Source organism: Grammomys surdaster, unplaced genomic scaffold, assembly GCF_004785775.1.
Source record: "Grammomys surdaster isolate TR1022 unplaced genomic scaffold, NIH_TR_1.0 126013, whole genome shotgun sequence".
NCBI classification, from domain to species: Eukaryota; Metazoa; Chordata; class Mammalia; order Rodentia; family Muridae; genus Grammomys; species Grammomys surdaster.
The window spans coordinates 528,597-550,865 of NW_021620828.1; the positions used below are offsets into that span (position 1 = coordinate 528,597).

Genomic DNA, 22,269 nt, shown 5'->3' on the forward strand with positions numbered 1-22,269 from the left:
ACTGTTTACACTACCATATACTGCTGAGTTTAAGAACCCTCAAAACAATCAGGTCTGAAAACACAAAATAAAACTCTTTATAGGAAAAACAAAAAACCACTATACAGTGTTGGCTCCGCACTCTGCCGTCTTGGTACAGAAGATTACTTCCAGCAGATCTTAGGAGCCAAAAGACACAACACCAAGAGTCCTGTCAGAATGCTGCTGTTCTCAAACGACGCCCCATACTTCTTCAAAAGCTGTGGTAACTTTAGCACAGGTGAGTGCAGCAGAGAGTGGGTAGTTGCTGATAGACACCATCTTTTCTGTGTACTCCACACTGACCTGAGGAGAGACGGCTGGTCAGGCATTTCTTACCCTGTAGGGTTCAGGGTAGAGAAGCATGGGGGAGCTAATGTCTCAAGAGCAGTGTCGTTCCTATCAAACGTCTACAAAAGCTGGCCATCTTACCTCTCTGTGTTAGACTAGACAGTCGAGCCCTCAAGAGTGAGTGCAGGGGCAGGCATGCACTGCCGCCTGTCTCACCCTGTACTTCCCCATTGTAAGAACGGGATTGTTAAAATACCAACTGCTCTTGGAGGCCTGCACTGAGCTTCAGCCCCACGAAGAACTTCAGTACACAGTACTCAGTACACAACACAGCCCAGACTCTACCTTGCCATGGGCAAAGGCCCCCACCACAAAGACAACCGGGTCACTACTGGGCACCAACTCTCGAATGTCACTGACGTCCGCAACAGAAAAGGAAGTGCCAATTTTCATACAGCCAACTGGGAAGTGGTCGGACACTGGATTCTTAATTACCTAAAGACAAAAAGAAGACTCAGCCCCAGAACTGGCCCCAGAATCTACCACAGGTTTCTCCAGCTTACCTTCAAAAGCTTCTGAGGGCCGTCAGCTGCTCGGACACTCAGTTTATGTAAAAGCTGAACTGGGGGGGGAAAGAGCGTTCAGGAGTAGGAAGAGACTACATTCCTGTGCCCACGAGCTAAGCTAACCACCCCTGGAGAAAAAACTGGGCTGTGTATCCTTTATGTCACACAACAGTTAAGTGTGTCACTAATACCGCTGACAAGCTCAGACAGCTTTACCCCTCACAGAAACTTCAGAGAGCAGGGGACCTGAATTTCTGTGGACCTGGAGAAATACCAGGACTCTGTCCTGACAGTCCCTACCACTGAAGGACTACGGGTGTGAGTCTCCCGTTTCCTCTCTTCACTTTGCCAGATCACACAGAACTAAGGTCCTAAGGCTTCTCACCCATGAGGCCACAAAATCGGTCAAAGGTTCTAGGAATTCGAGTCTGGGGGTTCACTTCAATCAACACATTCTTCTGTGTGTGGATATAGACCTGCAGCAAGCCAGCTCGGTTCAGGGGGCTGTCCATAAGCATCAGCAGGCTCTGAGAAAGGAGGCAGGAAAGGCCCGGTAAAGCCTGAGAAACAGCATTTGCTCAGAGGGTCATGAGCTCTGTTCCCACAATTACCTGGTGGGTGATGTCTGGTCTGACTTCCCCTGGGTCCCGTCCATTCTTCAACAACATGGACTTGTGCCTGTCACAGTTGAGTAGCTCGTAAGTTTTCCCTACCTGCAGAACAGAACATGATGAGAGTAATGGAAATCCTATCATCTAGCCCACTCGAGATCTACGCCGGAAAGACTGAGTAGGGGCTAGAAAGCTTTTCAGAAGATTGCACTATGTCCACATTTACACAGGATAACCATCTGACACAATAAGGAGGGCACAAGTCACGCCACATTAGTTTTTAAGGCCTATGGCTATCAGGCAAGGTCACCAAAGCTCTAGAATCAGACAAGAGTTCATGAACAAGGCTAGTCTCAAAAGCAATCTACATGTGCTGAAAAAAATGCCAGCCTTGGATACAGCAAGTCCCTGCTGCCTCCATCAAAACCTGATATAAGCAAAGCAGTGGAAAAAAGCAGGTGGACCGCAGCTCAGTGGCAGAGGGCCTGACTGCAACCTCCAGCACTACAAAGTGAACATGAAAAGTGGGAATGAAAAGGGGAGGCCCTGGAGGGCCAGGATTACATATGACACTGCCTTGTAACCCAAGAATCTGCACAAGCGAAGAGCCAAAGACCTAGTGTCAGGAAAATGTGACACCTGAAGTACTCCTGACAAGTCTCTGCATACCATCAACAGCAAGTGAGGTTTGCTGGGGACTGCAATCTGAAAGAACTTCAAATCTCAAGGGACATTAGGACAGTCCATAAAACCAAGTCTAAACATGACAAGAGATAGCTCAGAGACAAAGGTACTTGCCACCAATCCTAAAGATCTGAGTCCAGTTCCCATGACTTACATGGTGAAAGGAAGGAAACCAACAAGTTGTCCTTCATACATGCCCAAGTATACACACACATACACCACACACAAAAGAACCCTGTACAAGGCCTTTGATATGAGTCAGTAGGTAAAGGCACTAGCTGCCAAGCCTGACCTGACATCAATCCCAGAATGCATAGGGTAGGAGAACACCCACCCCTACCACCTCAGGTTGTCAGTGAATGAACAGACAGATATGCTGGAATTTTTTTTTAAATGTAAAAACATATTGTTATATACAAACATGGGTTGGTTTTGTTTTAAGGTTTATCTTATGTATGTGAGTACACTGCCAATGTCTTCAGACACACCAGGAGAGAGCATCAGATCCCATTACAGATGGTTGTGAGCCGCCATGTGGTTGCTGGGAATTGAACTTAGGACCTTTGGAAGAGCAGTCAGTGCTCTTAACTACTGAGCCATCTCTCCAGCCCACAAACAAATACTGTGTATCAGTACAACTTTTCTTGTCTAGCGACAAAGTGACAATACACATTTCAAAATATTTGGGGGATGTAATTTTTGGGATTAACCAAATAGTTCAATGTCAGAGGCCAGAAAAATGTCAGTGGTTAAGAGGTATTATTCTTGCAGAGGACCTGGATTTGATTTCCCAGCATCTGTGTCAGGTGGCCTATTAGCTCCACCTCCAGGGGAACCTGAAAACTCTAGCCTCCAAGAACATCCAAACACATATGGAACACACACACACACACGCGCGCATAATTGCAAATAAGTATTGTCTGTATTCATTTACTCTTATGTGCATGTGTGCCTGTTTGTATGTCTGTACTCTATGTATGTAGTCCAGTGGAGGCTAAAAGAGGACACTGGATCCCCTGGAACTGGAGTTACAGTTGTGAGCCACTATTTGGGTATTGGGAATTGAACCTGTTCCTCTAGAAGAGCAGCCAGAGCTCTTAACTGCTAAGCCATCATTTCTCCAGCCCCACATAAATCTTTTTTTTTTTTTAAGTCAGAGTCCGAGCTGGAGCCGGCTCAGTGGTTAAGAGCACCACTGCTCTTGTTCTTGAGGCCAGATGGACTTCCCAGCACTCACAGGATGGTTCACAACCACCCAGAACTCGGCTCCAGCCGACTGGCCTGCTCAGATACCTGCACACATGTGTTCTACATAAACTCATGCAGGCAGCACACACATACACATAAGTAAAAATAAATCTTGAAAAGAATGTCAGAGTAAAGCACATGATCAAAAACTAAGTCCTTTGGACACCCTTCATTGTAAAATAAAATGAACTTTTGGAATGATCCAATTTCAGCTCCTTAGTAGGATAAAAATGGAGGTTTTGTGCTTTTAAGACTTAATTTTACATGTGTGTGTGTGTTTAGCCTGTGCGTATGCATCTGCATCACGTGCATGCCAGGTATCTATAGAAGTCAAAGCCAGGCATCGGATCCTGTGGAACTAGGACATGGTTGTGAGTCAGCATGTGGAAGGAACCACAGTAGGAAACATCAGCAGGCTGCACCTTCAGCAGCAGAGAGAGCGGCTCTGTGAAACCCGAGTCTGTGCACTGATCTGAAACCACAAACTGGAATGACCAGAACGAAACCGTTGTCAGCAGTTCTCAACAGTGCTTACAAGTTACTAAAGATGAGAAAGTCTGAAATCTCATACTCTGTCCTCATAGAAACAGTAAACAATCTTGAGTCTACAAACTGAAAAACAGAAATGGTTTGTTGATAGATGAACAGGAAATGTACAGGTGGCATCACTCCATTGTCACCTCTATACTTCCACATCAGTGTGTGTGTGTGTGTGTGTGTGTGTGTGTGTGTGGTGTGCATGGTACTACAACATGCTTACATGTGAAGGCCAGAGGTTGATGTCTGGTGTCTTCCTCTATGACCCTCTTTATTTTCCGACGTAAGAGTTCCTCGCTGAACCTGGGCTCACCGAGTCAGCTAGGCTGGCAGGCCATCAAATGCTATAGCATCACCTGTCTCTCCAGTGCGGGGATTACAACTTGCTGGGCCTCGCCCTTCTTCCCTTCATTAAACTCAGAGATCTACGTCTCCATCTGTCTCACAGTGCTAGGATTAAATACATGGCCTGGGCTTTTTATATGGGTGCTGGGGCTAGAACCAAGTTCCCACGTCTGTGGAGCGCATGTCAAGTGTACTCCGCTAAGCCATCTCCTCGGGCTGTGATGTCGCAGTTCCTTGGGCTAACCTCTAATAAATGAAGCAGCACCTGGCTGTGGTGGCACATGCCTTTAATTTGAACAGAGACAATCTCTGTGAGTTGGAAGCCAATCTGGTCTGCAAAGCAAGTTCCAGAACAGCTAGGGCTGTTACTCAGAGAAACCCTGTCTGGAGGGGAAAAAAAAAAAGGGGAAGTGGCTTCACAAGTTGGATGCTGGCGCTCACACCTGTACTCCCAGCATTTAGAGCCCAAGTACCAGGCCAGTATAAGGTGAGACCCGACCTCAGAAAGTAAGATAGACCAGCAAAGAGACTCAGTAATGAGCAAACATCCTCTCTCCTGTGTCTGCTTCATCAAAACATTCATGAGTCGACCTTAGCCTTTCACACCTGTGTCCACTTTAAGGAAACATTCCTTCACGTGTTTGCTCCAACAAAACACCATCCAACCAACTTCCCAAAGAACCGTTAAGTTTCCACTTGAGAAGGTGCCAGATACATATGCATATTACACTCATACATGCATATATGTATATACACACATTTTTTAAAATGTTATGGGTACAGATGTCTTGCCTGCATGTACATTTGTGCATCACACAGGTGCAGAGCCTGTGGAGGCCAAGGGGTCATCAGATTCCCTGGAACTGGCCTTACAGACAACTGGGAGCCATACTGTGGGTACTGGGAACCAAGATAGGTGCTCTGCCAGAGCAAGTGTTCCTAACTGATGTCTCTCCAGCCCTAGGCTACAAGTTTTAACATAATGTTTGGCCTCTCAGTAAGTAACCTGAAACAAGTGATACTAATGTATTTCAAGTAGCAGATACCATCCTAAACAAACAACAGTAACTCCTTTACTCCTTCCAAACATTATAGTAGATTTGCCCAGGTCAGATAACTGGAATTGAGAAGGGATCTAGTGCATCTACTTTCTGAAACATGGATGCTGGGAAGGTTTCCACATTTGCAAATTACCATTATCACCGGATTCCTAGTCTGATAATGTCAAAATTAACCCTCAGAGAGCTGAAAGGCAGGAAAGTGTAGCAGTGCACACCTTTAATCCCAGCACTCAGGAGGCAGAGACAGGCAGATCTCAGTGAGTGAGTCCCAGGTCAGCCAGAGCTACACAATGAGACCCTGTCAACAACAATAACAATAGTAAGTGCTGGAGAGACAGCAGTTAAGTGCTCCACAGTAAACAGCACTGGCTGCTCTCCCAGAGGACTTGGGTTCGATTCTCAGCCCCAACATGGCAGCGCACAACCATCTGTAACTCCAGTTCTAGGGGATCTGGCATCCTACAGCAACATACATGCAGGCAAAACATCAATGCACATAAAAAAAACAAAACAAACCCTTTAAACAATGATAACGATGGTACTGACTGACGACAGACAGTCACTGAGCAAAGAATCTATAAACCCTGTGGTTAGGGTGGAAGTAACTACAGAAAATGTAAAATCCCATTAAGTGCTAAGAAATAGAAGGGGAAGGCACAGGAGAGGCGGCTCAGCGGTTAAGAGCAATGACTGCTCTCCCAGAGGTCCTGAGTTCAATTCCCAGCAACCACATGGTGGCTCCCAACCATCTGTAATGGGGATCCGATGCCCTCTTCTGGTGTGTCTGAAGACAGTTCCAGTGTACTCAGAAAAAATAAATAAATAAGTCTAGGAAAAAAAAAAGGAGAAGGGGAGAAAACCAGTTTTCTAGTTTAATAAAGTGTACATGAAAAAGTGATGGAAAAGATTCTCACCTCGGGTTATTAGAAAACACACTACCTTTACTTGTTTTTTTTTTTTCCGAGACAAGGTTTCTCTGTGTAGCCCTGGCTGTCCTAGAATTCACTCTGTAGACCAGGCTGGCCTCGAACTCAGAAATCCGCCTGCCTCTGCCTCCCAAGTGCTGGGATTAAAGGCGTGCGCCACCACTGCCCGGCTGCACACTACCTTTAAAGGGCTATCAATGCAGATCCTGTGTGGTTTAGTTAAGTAAGACATACAACCACTTTACAAAGGGAGAGCAAACTTGTTTTCTCACAGTCACTAGGAAGGGGCTAAGGACCAAATTTAAATCCAGGTCAGGTCTGGCATGGTGAAATTCACCTATAAATATCCTAATACTTAGGAGGTTGAAGGTGGAGAGTTCCAAGCCAACCTGGACTACATTCCAAAACTCTGACTGAAAACAACCACCCTGTCAGTGTGTGTGTGGTGGGGGAGAGAACTTCTGGGCCTACACACTGAACAAGTTTAGCTCTGAAAGGTAAGCCATAAGAAAGGAAGAAGGAGGAGGCTGGAGAGATGGCTCAGGGATTCTAACAGAGCCTTCTTGTATAGGAACCAAGTTAGGTTCCTAGCACCCACATGAGGTGGTTGACGGCCACACGCAGACTTGCATAAATAAGGGTAAAATAAATAAAGGAATTTAAAAAAAAAAAAGCAAAGACGAAGGCTTTTTAAATAATCTGATTCAGACATACCTGAGAAAAAATAAATACAGAACGAGATGGCAATCGAAACAAAATAAGGCAACAAGTCCTTAGAAATAAAAGGCTGGGGAAGTCACTGGCCTTTGGAAACTTCAACAGGCAATGCATTCCTCATTTTACATTTTATATCACAGATTCCCTAATAAATCAACTAAAAGCAAGGTGAGGGCTGAAATGAGAGTCAAAAGCAAATGAAAACACTGCCAACCCAAGATGTCAACAGCCTGCAAAACTAGATCATCCTTCAAAAGCAAATCTCACGGCTCCGTTTTTCCAGCCACTCTGTGCCCCTGGTCCCCACAGACTCTGATCCATCAATTGACTACCACCACACTCACTGTTCAAAACTACCTTGACTGTCTCCAGACTGGCCCCTTCCAACACCACAATGAGCCTACGGCCTCCGCACTTGCTTCCTGCCCCAAGCCGGGGCCTCTTAGGCGGCGCATTGTCCCAATCCTGTTCCTGGACTGAAAAACGCCGCTCACGAGGTTGGAAGCCTCCACTGGTCGCAGCCATCTTGTAAGCAGACCGGAAGTTGCGCTGTCGTCCTTAAGTTAGAACTTCACGTCCGTCCTCACGGCAAACTTCCTCCTAGCTGCCATTTTGAAAGAGGGCGCTTGAAAATGGCGATTCCTGTACGGAAGCCTCTCGAGGAGGGCACGCCTCCAAAAGAGGCGGGACTTCCGTATGCGCCATTACTATGCGCGGGGTTCTGGTCCACCAAGCGAAGGGGGGCGGGTTCAGAGGGAAGCGTACTTCCGGTGCCCTTTCTCCCGAAAGCTCTAAGGCCCCCAATCCTCGTGTGCAAGGCGAGGTCTGTAAACTGGAGTGGGGTAGAAGCTGGCGGGCACCCCCTCCTGACCGCTGGTGCCGCCGCCTTCAGGAGGATCAGACATGGCCCAGAATTTGAAGGACTTAGCGGGACGCCTGCCCGCCGGGCCTCGGGGCATGGGCACGGCGCTGAAGCTGCTGCTGGGGGCCGGGGCGGTGGCCTACGGCGTCCGTGAGTCCGTGTTCACGGGTGAGTAACCTCCTTCCGCTGGCCGGACCTCGGGTCCCCAGACCCACTGTCCTGCCTCCCCCACGTGTCCGCGCCTCCCTGCGCCCTCATCCCGGTCCCACCTCCGCTGATCAGTACTCTGACCAGCAGCTTGTGCTGACTCCCACCCCTCTCTCCACAGTGGAAGGTGGTCATAGAGCAATCTTCTTTAATCGTATTGGTGGCGTGCAACAGGACACGATCCTGGCCGAAGGCCTTCACTTCAGGTAATGGCGGGTGAGCGAACAGGCCCTGACCCTTCACCCTTGACGGCTGTAGGCAGACTTAACAACAGAATTGGGTACTGCTTTATTCCTTCTTACTCCTTCCTGCTCGTAAGGACAGTGGCTGCTCCGAAACTCCAGCAATGCGCAAAGGGCTGTTCTCTGTGGTCATGAGGAGGAACAGGCCCAAGGACGAGTGGTGAGGGGAAACTAGTCAAAATCAATGAAACTGCAGTTTCCCAACTCCTGTCCCTGACCTCTCCTCTCCAGGATCCCCTGGTTCCAGTACCCCATCATCTATGACATTCGGGCCAGACCTCGAAAAATCTCCTCCCCCACAGGCTCCAAAGGTAAACATGGTCAACTGGGAGCTGCATGGCACGTGGGGAAAGAAAGAAATGTAAAATGGGCCTGGAGAGGTGTTTCTTGGGTCTTCCTTTCTACTTCAGCAAAAGAGCCGTGCCTCACTGTTAAGAACAGTACATGCCAGTACTTGGTATTCGTGCATGCTTTAATGTTACCTGCTGCCTAGCATAAACGGAATAAGTTGCCCTTCCTTGCTGCTTAGATCCAAGCCTTTTTTTTTTTTTGCCTTTATTTTTTTTCTAATGACTTGTTGATTACATCCACAGTATACCTTGCTCTACAGTACACCTTGCTCGGGATAAAGTGCCCCCACTCTTCACTAGTTGTTCCTTGTAGACCATACTTAGAATAGAAGCCCTGCCTTTGAGATTCCCCAGGCCTCAGCCTCATTCCCATATACACACCGAGGCAAGTAGCCTACAGAAATGTGCTTCTTTGTGCTGTTTTTGTATGTGGTTTATTTGTTTGCTAAGCCATAGGCCTTGGAAAATAAACAATCCACGATTCTAATGGCTAGGGCAAACCCAAGATTGTGCTGTTTGGTGGAATCCGCTTTGGAAGAGCAGCAAAAAAGAAAAAAATAGCCATATTAGTGGAAGGCCCGCAGAAAAGATTTCCCAGTAAACGAGGATCTGTCTCACCCATGTTTATATGTTCCCTGCTGACATGACTATCTTCCCAGAGGAGTGCTAGGCTGTACAGTGACACTAGGCATGGTGGGAAGCACTCAGGAGAAAATGCTTGGAAAGGGGGAATTTGACCTTAACCGGCCACTGCTGACCTCTCCCTCAGACCTGCAGATGGTGAACATCTCCCTGCGTGTGCTGTCTCGACCCAATGCCCAGGAGCTCCCCAGCATGTACCAGCGCCTAGGGCTAGACTATGAGGAGCGAGTGCTGCCGTCCATTGTCAATGAGGTGCTCAAGAGTGTGGTGGCCAAGTTCAATGCCTCGCAGCTGATAACCCAGCGGGCTCAGGTCTGACTCTTATCACTGTCCGCGTGTCGGCAGCCTGTCTTTTCTTGGTCGGGGTTACTGGGTACTAGGGAAAGGTGTTTCAGGATGGAGTGGGATGGATTTGTAGTTGAGGTGATGAGTGCTTGCCTGGCAGGCTCAAGCCCCCATTTTATTCCCAAGCATTATTTAAACAAGGTGTGGCACATGCCTGTAATCCCAGCACTAAAGAGGTAGAAACAAGAGGATCAGAAGTTTCAGGTTATCCTTGGCTACGTGGCCAGGACTGTGGGAAATAAGGAGAAAACTATAGAACCTGACACCAGTCGACGTTAAGAAGGAAGCGTAGTAGAGAATAGTGGCAGTATAGTCTTACATCTCTACAGAAGGTCTTTCCTTGCTGACAGGAAGCTAAGGAGATGCAGAACTTGAAAAGATTAGGTCTCAGTGTGGCGTGGGGCAGTCATGCCACCTGTCTGATGCTGCCTCGGATGTCACATGAAGAAATGGAACCGAGTTTTCTAGTGCATGTTTGAGGATTTGAGTGGTGGGTTTGCTGCCCATACTCAGGAGCTCTGATGTTCAGATGATTACAGCCATGCCACCTTCCTTCCAGTTCTCTGATCCCCGCAAACCGAACCTCCCTTCCCCTCCCGACCCTTGCCCCCAGGTGTCCCTGTTGATCCGAAGAGAGCTGACAGAGCGTGCCAAGGACTTCAGCCTCATCCTGGATGATGTCGCTATCACAGAGCTGAGCTTCAGCCGAGAGTACACAGCAGCTGTAGAAGCCAAGCAAGTGGGTAAGTCTGTGGAGGCGGGCATCGGCCAGTGGGCTTCTGGAGATGGGAGAAGGGGCCCTGCGCGTGCTTGGACTTCCTCCACCTCACAGGTATAACATCAGTTCACTTCCACCACAGCCCAGCAGGAAGCCCAGCGGGCCCAGTTTTTGGTGGAAAAAGCAAAGCAGGAACAGCGACAGAAGATTGTGCAGGCCGAGGGGGAAGCAGAGGCTGCCAAGATGATATCCTTGTGTTGCACAGAGCTTGGCCTCTCCCCTGGGACAGCCTGTTTCTCATTGTCCACCGTGGGCCGGGTGATGAGACTAAGGCGAATGCGACTTGGCCTACTGACTCTTGGCTTGGGGGCGGGGGAGGACACCTGGTGAGATCTGAGATCTTGGTGGGGATGCCCGAGCCCTGGCTCCCCACTGTAAGGCCAGATCGATAGCACTGCTGGCCTTGCCTTTATGTTAGCTGTCACCACAGTACTGGCAGCAACCTGTAGGGAGGCCCACAGGGGGTAGCCAACATGTGAGTATAGCCATGTGAGCGCAACCTTGAATCTGACAGCCCAGAGGACTCCAGGGGTTGGCGGAAGGGGGGGATTGCCACAGATGTAACCTGGCCCAGAAGAACCCTTAACCCTGTCTGCTCACCTTGGAGAAGCACTGAGCAAGAATCCTGGCTATATCAAGCTCCGAAAGATCCGGGCTGCCCAGAACATCTCTAAGACGGTGAGTGGAAGGCCTCGATATCCAAGGCCTGCGGATTGAGATTGAAAGTATTCGCTACACAGTCACATAATGCCATTAGAATTGGCTTGAGTCTCTACTTAATAGTGTCCTTGGGCACCCTTCCTCCTGCAGCGTGACCTGCAGTGCTCTGCTGGTTTTGTGTTTTGGCTGTTACAGAACTGTGACACCAAGGCTTCTCGCACTCGGAGCTTTGTGCTAGAGTTATGCCGAGCTGTGCTTGTTCTGTGTGTTGCTGTGTCTTCCACGGAGTGGCCACTGAATCACAGACCTGAAACCTCTGCTAACAATTCCATTCTCTGTCCTGTAGATTGCCACGTCACAGAACCGGATCTATCTCACAGCTGACAACCTTGTGCTGAATCTACAGGATGAAAGCTTTACTCGGTGAGAGATCCCACTGTACAGAGAGCAGACACCTCCATCTGCTCCCTGGACTCTGGAGTCTGGCTGGATAGTCACCAGGGCCCTTGACAGTTTCTCTGAACACTAGTCAGAAGAGTGGGTACCTGGCTGGTTGGCAGTTCCTTTCTTGCATCTTCTGAGACTGACTTTATAAAGCAAAGCAGGATGTCTTATGGGAAAGGCACTTTACTTATATTTAACTGAGAAGTGCCGACTGATGGCAGTCTCACTGAGAACCTGAGGACTGCCTTGCTGGGGTGAGACCATGTTGTGACTGCAGAGATAGTGGGGTCCTCACTGGGGAGAAGCTGGGGCCTGCAGCTGACTAATTGTTACTTCTCTTCCCGCATATTTCCTGCTCACATGGCGTGCTGGCTACAGGGGAAGGTAAGTGACTGCCTCCTTGCTATGGGGTCCTGGGGGCCATCTGCTTCCTGGACCTCCCCCTACACCTCCCCTTCCTCCCCATGCTCATGTCTTCACTTAGGAAGAAGGGACAGTTTGGGGTGTTCTGCACTTTACACTTATGTCCCAAATAATATGAATGTTTCCTTTGTTTTACAGTGACAGTCTCATTAAGGGTAAGAAATGAGTGTGGACATCGAGAACCCCACCACCAGAGAAGTCCGTGTACTTCTCCAGTTTGGAGGAGCCAGCTAGGGGGTCACCCACCCCCACCCTGACCCAAGCATCATGTGACGGATTCTTCTGTACCTGCCCTCTTGGATTAAGGGAGACTGAAGAGCAACTCTTTTAGAGGGTTTCCTCCTTCCTGTATTGGCTGGGAAGGGGGAGACAGGGGACAGTGTGATTTCTCAGTGAGTTCCTTACAGTGTTGTCCCTCTCCCAGAATGGGAGGAGATAATCACCATGCCAGGAATTCTCAATAAAATTTTTATTACTTAAAGCCAAAAGTTTTGCATCTGAGTATGTTGGGTAGGTTGCACGAAGGCAGTTGGTCACACATGCACCCTGGGTCTCTGCCAGCAGAGGGCACAAGCAGTCTGGCCCATGGCATTCTGACAGCTGCCAGGTCCTCAAAACAGGACCTAAGCTGGGAGTCGAAGATCTCAGAGGCCCAACTACACCCTTCACCCCACCCTCCAGGTCTACCAAATGAACCCGCAGACTTAATAACATCTTTTTAAAAGCTGGAGCAGCTGTGGCTTTGCTGAGCCAAACTAAAAACGTGATGACCCCAGGGGAAGCCGCTTCCTTGGTAACCAGCTTCTGGGTAGCCCTGGGAGATGGTGTGTTCCTCCCAAGGGTTTCAGTGTTCCGAAGTCCCGGTGTGCTGTTCCTTAGTCACCAGGTATGATGAGCTATTTGCACTGAAGGTTTCTCCCTATGGAGGTGGCCTTCCCACCCCCACAGCCCTGGAGCCCAACTGAACTAGAGCCAGTTTTCCACAGATTTACCGCTTCTGAAGACACTGTCAAATACTGGGAAGATCAAGCCATAGTTCCCCTAGAACCGTAGCCATCTTTTTTCCTTCTGGGTGGACAAGAAACACTGAACCAGAAAACAGTGCAATGGGAGAAGAGGTGAACCTAACTGTGCTAGACGGTGCAGTAAAGCCTCAGTTCCTTGAGTCCTGAGAGGAAGTAGGTCTCTCCTGAGGTCTGGGAAGCCTAAGATAGACCAGCCACAGACCGGAATCATATCCCGAGTTCCCGGTTGACACTCTCGTTCCCAGGGTGGAAAGACAATGAAAGCGCCTGGGGACCGAATGTGTTTCCAAATCTTGCTGCTGTTCTGAAGGCAGCCATTTTGTCTCTTTCCCATTGTTCCTCTTTGCCAAGTGATTCACACACACACACCCCATCCAGAAGGTTAAAGGTCAGAGGCTGTTGGTCTGGAGGCCTCAGTGGTCTTCAAGGCTCCAAGGTCACTGCTGAGAGAACTGACCCGGGGGCCATCTTTACCAGACAGTGTTAGGAGCTTCGTACTTCAACCATCCAACACTGCACTGGAAGATGGACCCAGAGCCAGCCAGAGCCAGCCAACATAAACTGATCAAGCGCTAGCTGGAAGCCGCTGCTGGCTGACTTGACTGAGGCCTCTTGAGTGCGTAGACAATCCCCAGGCCAAGGTCGGCTTCTAGTAGGTTCTGGATTTACCAGATGACAAATCACACTGGGTTGGAGGAGGGGCTGGGGCCATTGTGTTCTTCCAGTGGGCAAGCAGCCAACCCGAGAGCCACTTCTGCAACACCCTTAACTCAGAAGAAGGGGCTTTCGGGGTATGAGTGGGAGGAAAGGGTTTGCTGCCAGATAAAGGCCTACAGCAATGGACGCCGATGACACAGGGACAGGGGCCTCCATCATTACCCGGCAGTATTAGAGACTCCCGACCAGCACCCAAACACTGCTGGGTAAGACGAGGGCCCCTACCCAACCAGTCCATCTTCAAGATCAGCCCTGGCTAAGCGCAAGCCCCGTAGGAGAAGCCGCAGATCTCCTGCTCCCATCCCCCACCTCCGCGTCATTTGGGACACTTCCGGGAGAGCCTTGCTGCTCCCCACCAGGCGTACCCTGAGTTGCCCATCACTGAGGCCAAAACCAGCTTTCGGCAGTCCCCCAAGTCTCTACTGTCCTGCGAGCCAGTCCCCTACCATTCCACGGCCTGTCTCTGCCCCCCAACACACCAATTTACTGCGTCCTACCGTTCCTAGCGCAGCCCCAGGACACCCTCGATCGGTGGCCTTTACCTGGCACCAGACCCTCCTGACCCCTAGAGTGGTGCAGAAGAAAGAAAGGGGTATCGACGTGCCGGATGCAGCCGCCTAGAGCCAGCTTGGCCTCCACTCTTGCTCTTCCTCCTTCACCTGCCGGGCAGCACAGACGCCTCACCTGGGCCCCGCCCGCCTCTGCCCTGCGCACAGGTGTGTCCTCCTGCCATAGGCTGCCCCCCTCTCCGCCTTAACTCCTTCCCTCCCAGCACCAGCCCTGGGCACCTCCTCTTGAGGCCTGGCCACCCCGCCAGGCCTCCCGCCCTTTCTGGCCGCCTTTCTTCTCTCTCCTCCCTAGTCTTTCCCTGTTTCTAAAGGAATAAAGAGAGAGGCCATCTTTGGATCCCATTCCAGCGGCTCCTTCCCCAAGCTTTAACACAAAAAAACAAAAAAACAAAAAAAGAAAACCTCTTCTCTGAGGCCTCTCCAATCCATCCCTCAGCCAGAGTCAGAGGATCGTCTCTGAGGTCAGTGCGGGGTCAGCTAGGCAGACATTGGTCTGGGTCCCTGTCCGGGGCACAGCCACAGTTGGGCAACCCCTTTGAGAACTGGGAAGGGAGGAAGCCCCACCAGACCTGTGGATCCCCAAGCACGCCTCTGGATCTTTGGTTTTACCCTGAGGTTGCACTACCTACTGAGGCCCAAAGGCCTCCCTACTCCCAACTCCTAGCCCTAAACCGCGGCTAAACCTGGAGAGACCTTGCAACCCACCTCTGAGCAGCAGAACCCTTTTCTCAGTTGACCCTCAAAGAATTAATCCATGGCAGTTAGAGGACTAGGTTCTGCCTTTCTTCCGTGTGCTTCTTCTGTGTTGCTGGGAGAGGGGCCCTGCAGGCACACAGGTGATGGCCCCACCCACGCACCCCCTGGAGGGCCATAGCTCCAGGGAGCTATCGTGTTCCTCAGTCCCAAAGCTGTCCCTTTCTTCCTCCTCTTTGTTCTCTATACTTTCCCCTTGTAATTATTTTTTGTGGACTAATTCTGGCTTGGTCTCCCAGACATGTCCTGAGTCCTAGTTAGATAAGCTTATCGGCCCTCTCCTGCTCCCGGCACTACCCTGTGACCCTTAACACAGCGGGCATTCAGGCTAGTCAGTGTGCTACCCTTGGCTTTCCCATGGTGGGAGCCAGCTCTTCCAAAGGTATGGCTGGCACACGCACCTGATCAGGAGACTCAAGTTATATATATAAAGAACCCAAGTCTAGACAAAGGGGAAGGAAAGGGGACAAAAATCATAAAATGGTCTTCAGTGCTTAGGAAATCGAAAGCCTCAGCAGCCCCAGTGGGACCCTCCTGGTGTTTTGGGAACTGCAGACCCTCCTAAAAAATCTGCCTGATTGGATTTAACAATCAACCTCCAGTTGCTCGGTGAATCCTTCTGGGGTGGACCCTACTAAATCTGCCAAGGAATGAGGACCTGGGGCTGAAGGCCAGTAGTCCTGTAACCTTGATCAAGACAGATTTCTGTGTCTTGGTTTTTCTCCACTGTGAAATATCCAAACTGAGAGCCGGGGGTTATAGCTCACAGAGAGAGAGAGAGAAAGAGAGAGAGAGAGAGAGAGAGAGAGAGAGAGAGAGAGAGAGAGAGCTGTTTGCTACCTAGCGTGTGGGAGGCCCTGAGCTTTGTCCCCAGTACCACAAAAGAATAAAACAAGAACCACAGTGCCCGGAGTTAATCCTACAGTCTCTTAACTAGTGCCCGGGCCTGTTGCCAGTGTGTACTGTAGCAGTGGCATTGTCACCAACACTCACTCTCTCAGTGATCCTCACTACGGAGCCAAGGAAGGCAGGTGACCCCACATCACCCTCTGTAGGCTGGAGCACTTGCCTAGCATATAGAAGGCCCTCGGTTCCATCCCCAGCATGAAAGAGAACACTAGAGCAGTCTAGTCTGTGGGCATCTAGCCGTGTGAAGCCATATTCAGATCCTGGTCCATCGGACCCCCAAAGGCTGAGCTTTTATGCAGTCACACATGACATCCCAGCCCACCCTGCCCAGTGTCCCTGGATATATGCGGCACAGAGATGGAGGCAGTACACAGTGGTCCAGGGGCTTTATTTACAAGAATAGAAGGGTCCGGCTCTCCCTGGGGACTTGCTGAGCTATATACAGGTTCAGAGGACCACAGTGACTTAAATTACAAGAAGATGGGGGTGGTCCTAGGGTCTAGTGTGGACCACAGGTCTCGGTCTGTCCGGTGGAGGCCTCTGCAGGGGTTAAGGCTGATGCTGCAAAGCAAAGAGACGAAGTGGATCAAAGGTTGTCTGGGGTCTGGGAAGGGGATACACGATCCAGGGACACCCTGGCAGGGTAGGGTGAGACTGTGACCGTCCCATGCACGTCTGAACTGAAGTTGGGGGAAGGGAGTAGGGAGAGAAAGACCATACAGAAGGGGCCGCACCATGGCCACCTGCAGACGAATGCCCGGCTCACTTCCTCTTGAGAGAACCTTTGTTCTTCTCCTTCTCTGCCGACCGCTGCTTCTTTACTTTCTCTTCCTTCTTGCTCTTGCTATGCAGGTTTTCGTACACCTCCTCCTTGTGTCTGGGGGTGGGAGGGAGAGGAGGCATCTGGAGGCTGTGCAGGGTGACCCCAGCACCAGCGGCCCCTCCAAGACTCCCAGTATGTGAAGCCAGGGAAACAAGAGAACCTGCTCACTATCTGTACACGAGATCCAGATCTCCCAGGGACAGACTGCCTCTCACACAGGCGTCCACAGCAGGGCCATAGCACAGGCCCACACAGGCTCACAATGGGCACTTCAGGAAAAAGTTAAGAACAGAGGGAACAGGAAGAAGCTTGGCCCCGAACCAGGGTTTCTCCAGCCTCCACACTAGCCCACTCCAAAGAGGACAGTTAAGGCTGGGCAGGATGGGATAGATTCTGGGAGGGCAAACAGGACCACTCACTTGGAGGAGGTGCGGGAGGCTTTGGCGTGGGCACTCCTCACAGCGGGAGGGTAGGTGATATTCCCATACTCCGACTCCTGGCCCTTCTGGGACTGTGGGCAAAGGTACGGTGGGAGGATGGTGGTACCAGCAGGACTAGGTGATGCCCGCTCTCCCCGGCCACCCAGCAGCCCACTGTGGACACACTTGTATAATCTCCAGTTTCTTCTTGGTTGTTTCAATGAACTGGGCAATGGCTACATAGATGAACTTGTACTGGGCCTCTGTCTGCACCATGCCGGAGCGCTGTGCCCGTACCATCTGGATGGTCTTCTGGATGTCGATGTCACAGTCTAGCCCTGGACAAGGGTAGCAGGGAAACTTGAGGGTAGACAAAGGCCAAAGGACTGCTTGCCCCTCTCTCACACCCACATGCACTCCCCAGGACTCCTCACCCTTGGTGGAGATGCTCTCCATGAGCATATCAATGACGATGATGGTGCCCGTGCGGCCGATGCCAGCGCTGCAGAGACAAGGACCGCCATCAGAGGCCGCGCCCTCCCCAGGAAGCGGTGAGTCTCGGGGTCCATCTCAGCACTAGGTAAGGCGCGTGCGTGTGTGCGTGCGTGCGTGCGTGCGTGTGCGTGCGTGCGTGTGTGTGTGTGTGTGTGTGTGTGTGTGTATCAGGGTCCATCTCAGCACTAGGCAAGGCGCGTGCGTGCATGCATGCGTGCGTGCGTGTATCTCTATGTGTCCCCACATAAGGCTCCAGCCTCAGGGTTAGTGATGTATATAGGTCACTAGGCCAGTGAAGGAGAGATATGCCGAGCTCTGTATCCGTGCTTCTGCCCCAGTCACAGGATATACAAGCTGGGGCCTGTTTGAGGTACAGATACCTTTTCCCTCTTTCCAAGCATCTGCCCCCACTTCCTGCTCCTCCCAAATGGTGGCTAGCCTCATCTCCTGGAGAAACAAGATTCACAACTTCCACTGCCCTGCCTTTCCTCAGGTACCTGGGCTTCCCTCCCCGCACTCCTGCCTTCAAGAGTTATATTTGGAGTAACTCTTTAGATGGTGCTTGGGCAGCAGAGGCAGGTGGATCTCTGTGAGTTCAAGCCAGCTTATTCTATTCTACAGAGCAAGTTCCAGGACAGCCAAGGCTACACAGAGAAACCCTATCTTAAAAAAAAAAAAAAAAAAAAAAAAGACTATCCTGCAAGCAAGCATGGGGGGGGAAAAGCCAGGCAGAGTGGTCATATAACCACAACACCACGGGTAACAGGAGGTAGAGACAGCTCCCTGGCCAGCCAACCTCCTGATCTAGTGATAAGCTCCAAGTTCAGTGAGAAAACCTCTAAAAAAAAATAAGAAAGCCTGGTATGGTGGTGCATGCTGTTAATCGCAGTGGATTTCTGTGAATTCAAGGCTAGCCTGGTCTACCTAGCAAGTTCCAGGCCACTGAGACACACATAACACACACACACACACAGACAGAGTTAAATTTGGCTTAGGGTGTGGCTCACTGGTAAAGCATGTGTTTAGCATGCTTAAGACCCTATGGTCCCATCCTCACCAACACACAGAGACAGACAGACAGATAGACAAAGACAAAGAGCAGAGGTGACATTCAACCTTTCTCTCTGTGAAACTTCATCTTTCTTCCTTCCTTCCTTCCTTCCTTCCTTCCTTTCTTTCTTTCTTTTTTTACAATTTTTTTATTGGGTTTTTTTTTTTGTTTTTTGTTTTTGTTTTTTCAAAACAGGGTTTCTCTGTGTAGCCCTGGCTGTCCTGAAACTCACTCTGTAGACCAGGCTGGCCTCAGAGATCCGCCTGCCTCTGCCTCCCAAGTGCTGGGATTAAAGGCGTGCACCACCACCACCCTGCTTGGGTATTTTATTTATTTACATTTCAGATGTTATCCCCTTTCCCCATTCCCCTCCCCCCAGAAACCCCTTATCCCATCCTCCCTTCTTCAACATGGCAGAACGATAAGGGCTGGCGCAGGACACACACAGTGGAGAAAGCAGAGTAGCAATGCCTCTCTTTGCCCTGCCCTCCTCTACCACCCTCGGGGCAAACGGATGGTGCGGACCCCAGACCCACCTACAGCCGAGTCCATGCAACTGGTGTCATAAGCTGAGCTGTCTAATTTCAAACCCAGATTGTCAAAAATAACACCCCCATACCACTTCCTTCCTGTGATTTCTAAATAAAGGCCATGGGGATTTCAAGAAGTACATGAATAGGGAGGGGTGACAGACAGGTTCTTGGGGATGAGCTGCCCCAAGATGGCAGAGGGCAGAGTTTAGCCCCCAAGACAGCATGGGAGGGGTACTTCCAGTACAGCTGCCAGTCAGTCAGGAGTGGGGAGGAGGGGGAATCTGAAGTGCCCACAGGCCTGGTATTACAGGGACAGAATAGGAAGAAGACAAAACTGGTTCCTGTTTCCCCTTGCCAGACACAAGGAGCCATCAACGGCACATAGATACATGCACACAGACACACAGACACACAGAGACACAGAGACACAGAGATAGACACACAGAGACATACACACAGTCACACACAAAGAGACATACACACAGACACACAGAGACAGATACACAGAGACAGACACACACAGAGACATACACACAGTCACACACAAAGAAACACACAGACACACAGAGACATACATACACACAGTCACACACACAGAGGCAGACACACAGAGACATACACACAGTCACACATACAGAGACAGACACACAGATACACAGAGACATACACACACAGTCACACATACACACAGAGACATGCACACAGACACACAAACAGAGACAGACACACATACACACAGAGACATGCACACAGAAACTTTTTTTTTAAGATAAGGTCTTTAATCCCAGCACTAAGGAGGTGGATCTCTGTGAGTTCAAGGCCAGCCTGGTCTACAAAGTAGAGTTCCGGCCGGGCGGTGGTGGTGCATGCCTTTAATCCCAGCACTTGGGAGGCAGAGACAGGCGGATTTCTGAGTTCGAGAGTTCAAGGCTAGCCTGGTCTACAGAGTGAGTTCCAGGACAGCAAGGACTACACAGAAATCCTGTCTCGAAAAACAAACAAACAAACAAACAAACAAAAAAAGCAGAGTTCCAGACAAATTCTAACTTGTACTGCTGAGAACTCATGATCCTCCTGTCTCAGCCACCCAAATGCTGGGACTATATAGGTTTATGCCACTATACCCAGCAATGACTAGTGAAGAGACAAACACAAGCTCAGAGAAGTTAAATAATTTGCCCAAGGTCACACAGCTGGTATAAGCAAGTGGCCTCAATGCTGGGCAGTGGTGGCGCACGCCTTTAATCCCAGCACTTGGGAGGCAGAGGCAGGCGGATTTCTGGTCTACAGAGTGAATTCCAGGACAGCCAGGGCTACACAGAGAAACCCTGTCTCGAAAAACCAAAAAAAAAAAAAAAAAAAAGCAAGTGGCCTCAGACCCCTTACTTCTTATCTCCCACCAACCAAGGCAAGGCCACTTCATTTTCACACCTCTCCACATACTAACCTCTCAGCCAACCACCTCTCACCTAGCCACAGAGCCAAAAACGGCAACAGGGGAGGTGGGAGGCCCACACTGACCCCAGATGGAAGCTGTACCCTGCTATAACCGACCAGGCTCCCCTGCTAACGGATGGTGACCAGGCCAGCTGCAGAGTAGGTCTCTGCAAAGTATCTGGCAGCAGGGACTAGACAGCTGAGGCTGCTTCAAACCTCCCTCCACAGGCCTGGAGTCGTGAGGGAGCCCAGAAGCTGGGGTCAGGGGAGGCTTTCGGTGAGCCCCTATCCAAGATGCTGACTCAGCATTGTTCCTTGTTTGTTAGTTTAATTTTACACGTGTGGCTGTTTTGCCTGCAGGCATGTTTGTACGCCATGTGCATACAGCACCCTTGTAGGCTGTAAGATGGTGTTGAATCCCCTGGGACTGAAGTTACAGAAGGGTATGAGGAGTCACTTTGTAGGTGCTGGGAATCAAATCAAGTCCTCTGGAAGGTTGGCTCAGAGCTCCTAACCTCTCAGCCGGCTCTGCGGCCCCCAGCTGCTGGGTCTTTACACTAATTCCATGTTATGGGGCTCACCTGCAATGTACAATGATGGGTCCTGCGTGAGGCAAACTTTCCTGTCGCTGGTTGATCTGGTCCAGGAAACTGAGGACACCCCCAGGCTCACTGGGAACCCCATGGTCAGGCCAGCTCAGGTACTGGTAGTGCCATATCTCCCGAACCAGGTCCCCCTAGGCCAAGGACAAAGAGGCAATGTCTGCTGCTTCCACACAAAATCCTCGTCCTTGTTCCTCCGCACCCCCCCCCACAGACTGGATGTGCGAGGCTTGGGGACACTCACATTGTCCAGTGGGGAGATCTGTAACGTGCGAAGTTTGTATTCTGCTGTGTCGTGCTCTCTACAGTTGGTCACAGAGTAGAGCCCATAGACGCGCTGAGTGCCCACCTCTGGCCAGTATGGGACACATTTGTTCTGAAAAGAGAGCGGAAAAGGATAAAGCACAGAGGCGGGGCTCTGGGGCTCCATCTGGGCCCCAAGACATAGACCTGAATTTTGTTTATGAATGTATTTATAGATACATACATGGGAGGTGGTGTGCATGTGTGTATAGATACATACATGGAGAATAGTGTGCATGTGTGTATAGATACATACATGGGAGGTGGTGTGCATGTGTGTATAGATACATACATGGAGAATAGTGTGCATGTGTGTATAGATACATACATGGGAGGTGGTGTGCATGTGTGCGTAGATACATACATGGAGAATAGTGTGCATGTGTGTATAGATACATACATGGAGAATAGTGTGCATGTGTGTATAAATACATACATGGAGAATAGTGTGCATGTGTGTATAGATACATACATGGAGAATAGTGTGCATGTGTGTATAGATACATACAAGGAGAATAGTCTGCATGTGTGTATAGATATATACATGGAGAATAGTGTACATGTGTGTATAGATACATACATGGAGAATAGTGTGCATGTATGTATAGATACATACATGGGAAGACAGCGTGCATGTGTGTATAGATACATACATGGAGAATAGTGTGCATGTATG

At 50.1% G+C, this 22,269-nt stretch overlaps 3 protein-coding genes and 1 non-coding gene across 5 annotated transcripts in view; 2 read left to right on the top strand and 2 right to left on the bottom strand.

Moving 5' to 3' along the window:
• Positions 1-53: 53 nt before the first annotated feature.
• On the bottom strand, positions 54-7,663 carry Emg1 (EMG1 N1-specific pseudouridine methyltransferase). Its single transcript, XM_028754510.1, has 6 exons — positions 7,362-7,663; positions 1,487-1,588; positions 1,261-1,402; positions 873-931; positions 655-804; positions 54-324 (listed from the first exon to the last, which is right to left on the bottom strand). The coding sequence occupies exons 1-6, from the start codon at positions 7,527-7,529 to the stop codon at positions 211-213; spliced, it is 735 nt and encodes a 244-aa protein (XP_028610343.1). The 5' UTR covers positions 7,530-7,663; the 3' UTR covers positions 54-210.
• Positions 7,664-7,695: 32 nt separating this feature from the next.
• Positions 7,696-12,445, top strand: Phb2 (prohibitin 2). Its single transcript, XM_028754463.1, has 10 exons — positions 7,696-8,034; positions 8,195-8,279; positions 8,547-8,626; positions 9,435-9,619; positions 10,266-10,395; positions 10,513-10,616; positions 11,031-11,108; positions 11,437-11,513; positions 11,913-11,918; positions 12,096-12,445. The coding sequence occupies exons 1-10, from the start codon at positions 7,908-7,910 to the stop codon at positions 12,121-12,123; spliced, it is 900 nt and encodes a 299-aa protein (XP_028610296.1). The 5' UTR covers positions 7,696-7,907; the 3' UTR covers positions 12,124-12,445.
• Positions 10,685-10,943, top strand: LOC114610071. Its single transcript, XR_003709632.1, has one exon. It is a non-coding gene; the product is annotated as a small nucleolar RNA U89 (small nucleolar RNA).
• A 3,854-nt stretch (positions 12,446-16,299) lies between the features above and the next one.
• The window catches only part of Ptpn6 (protein tyrosine phosphatase non-receptor type 6), a 13,618-nt gene continuing 7,648 nt past the window's right edge, over positions 16,300-22,269 (bottom strand). The window contains exons 10-16 of one of the 2 annotated variants that reach the window (XM_028754446.1): positions 21,535-21,666; positions 21,270-21,424; positions 17,607-17,674; positions 17,359-17,510; positions 17,173-17,264; positions 16,665-16,807; positions 16,300-16,491 (exon numbers count right to left, since the gene is read on the bottom strand). In XM_028754446.1, the coding sequence (XP_028610279.1) occupies positions 16,693-16,807; positions 17,173-17,264; positions 17,359-17,510; positions 17,607-17,674; positions 21,270-21,424; positions 21,535-21,666 (714 nt within the window). In that variant the 3' untranslated portion in view covers positions 16,300-16,491; positions 16,665-16,692. Of the gene's footprint in view, positions 16,808-17,172; positions 17,265-17,358; positions 17,511-17,606; positions 17,675-21,269; positions 21,425-21,534; positions 21,667-22,269 lie in introns of both variants that reach the window. The other variant, XM_028754445.1, reaches the window with a different exon arrangement.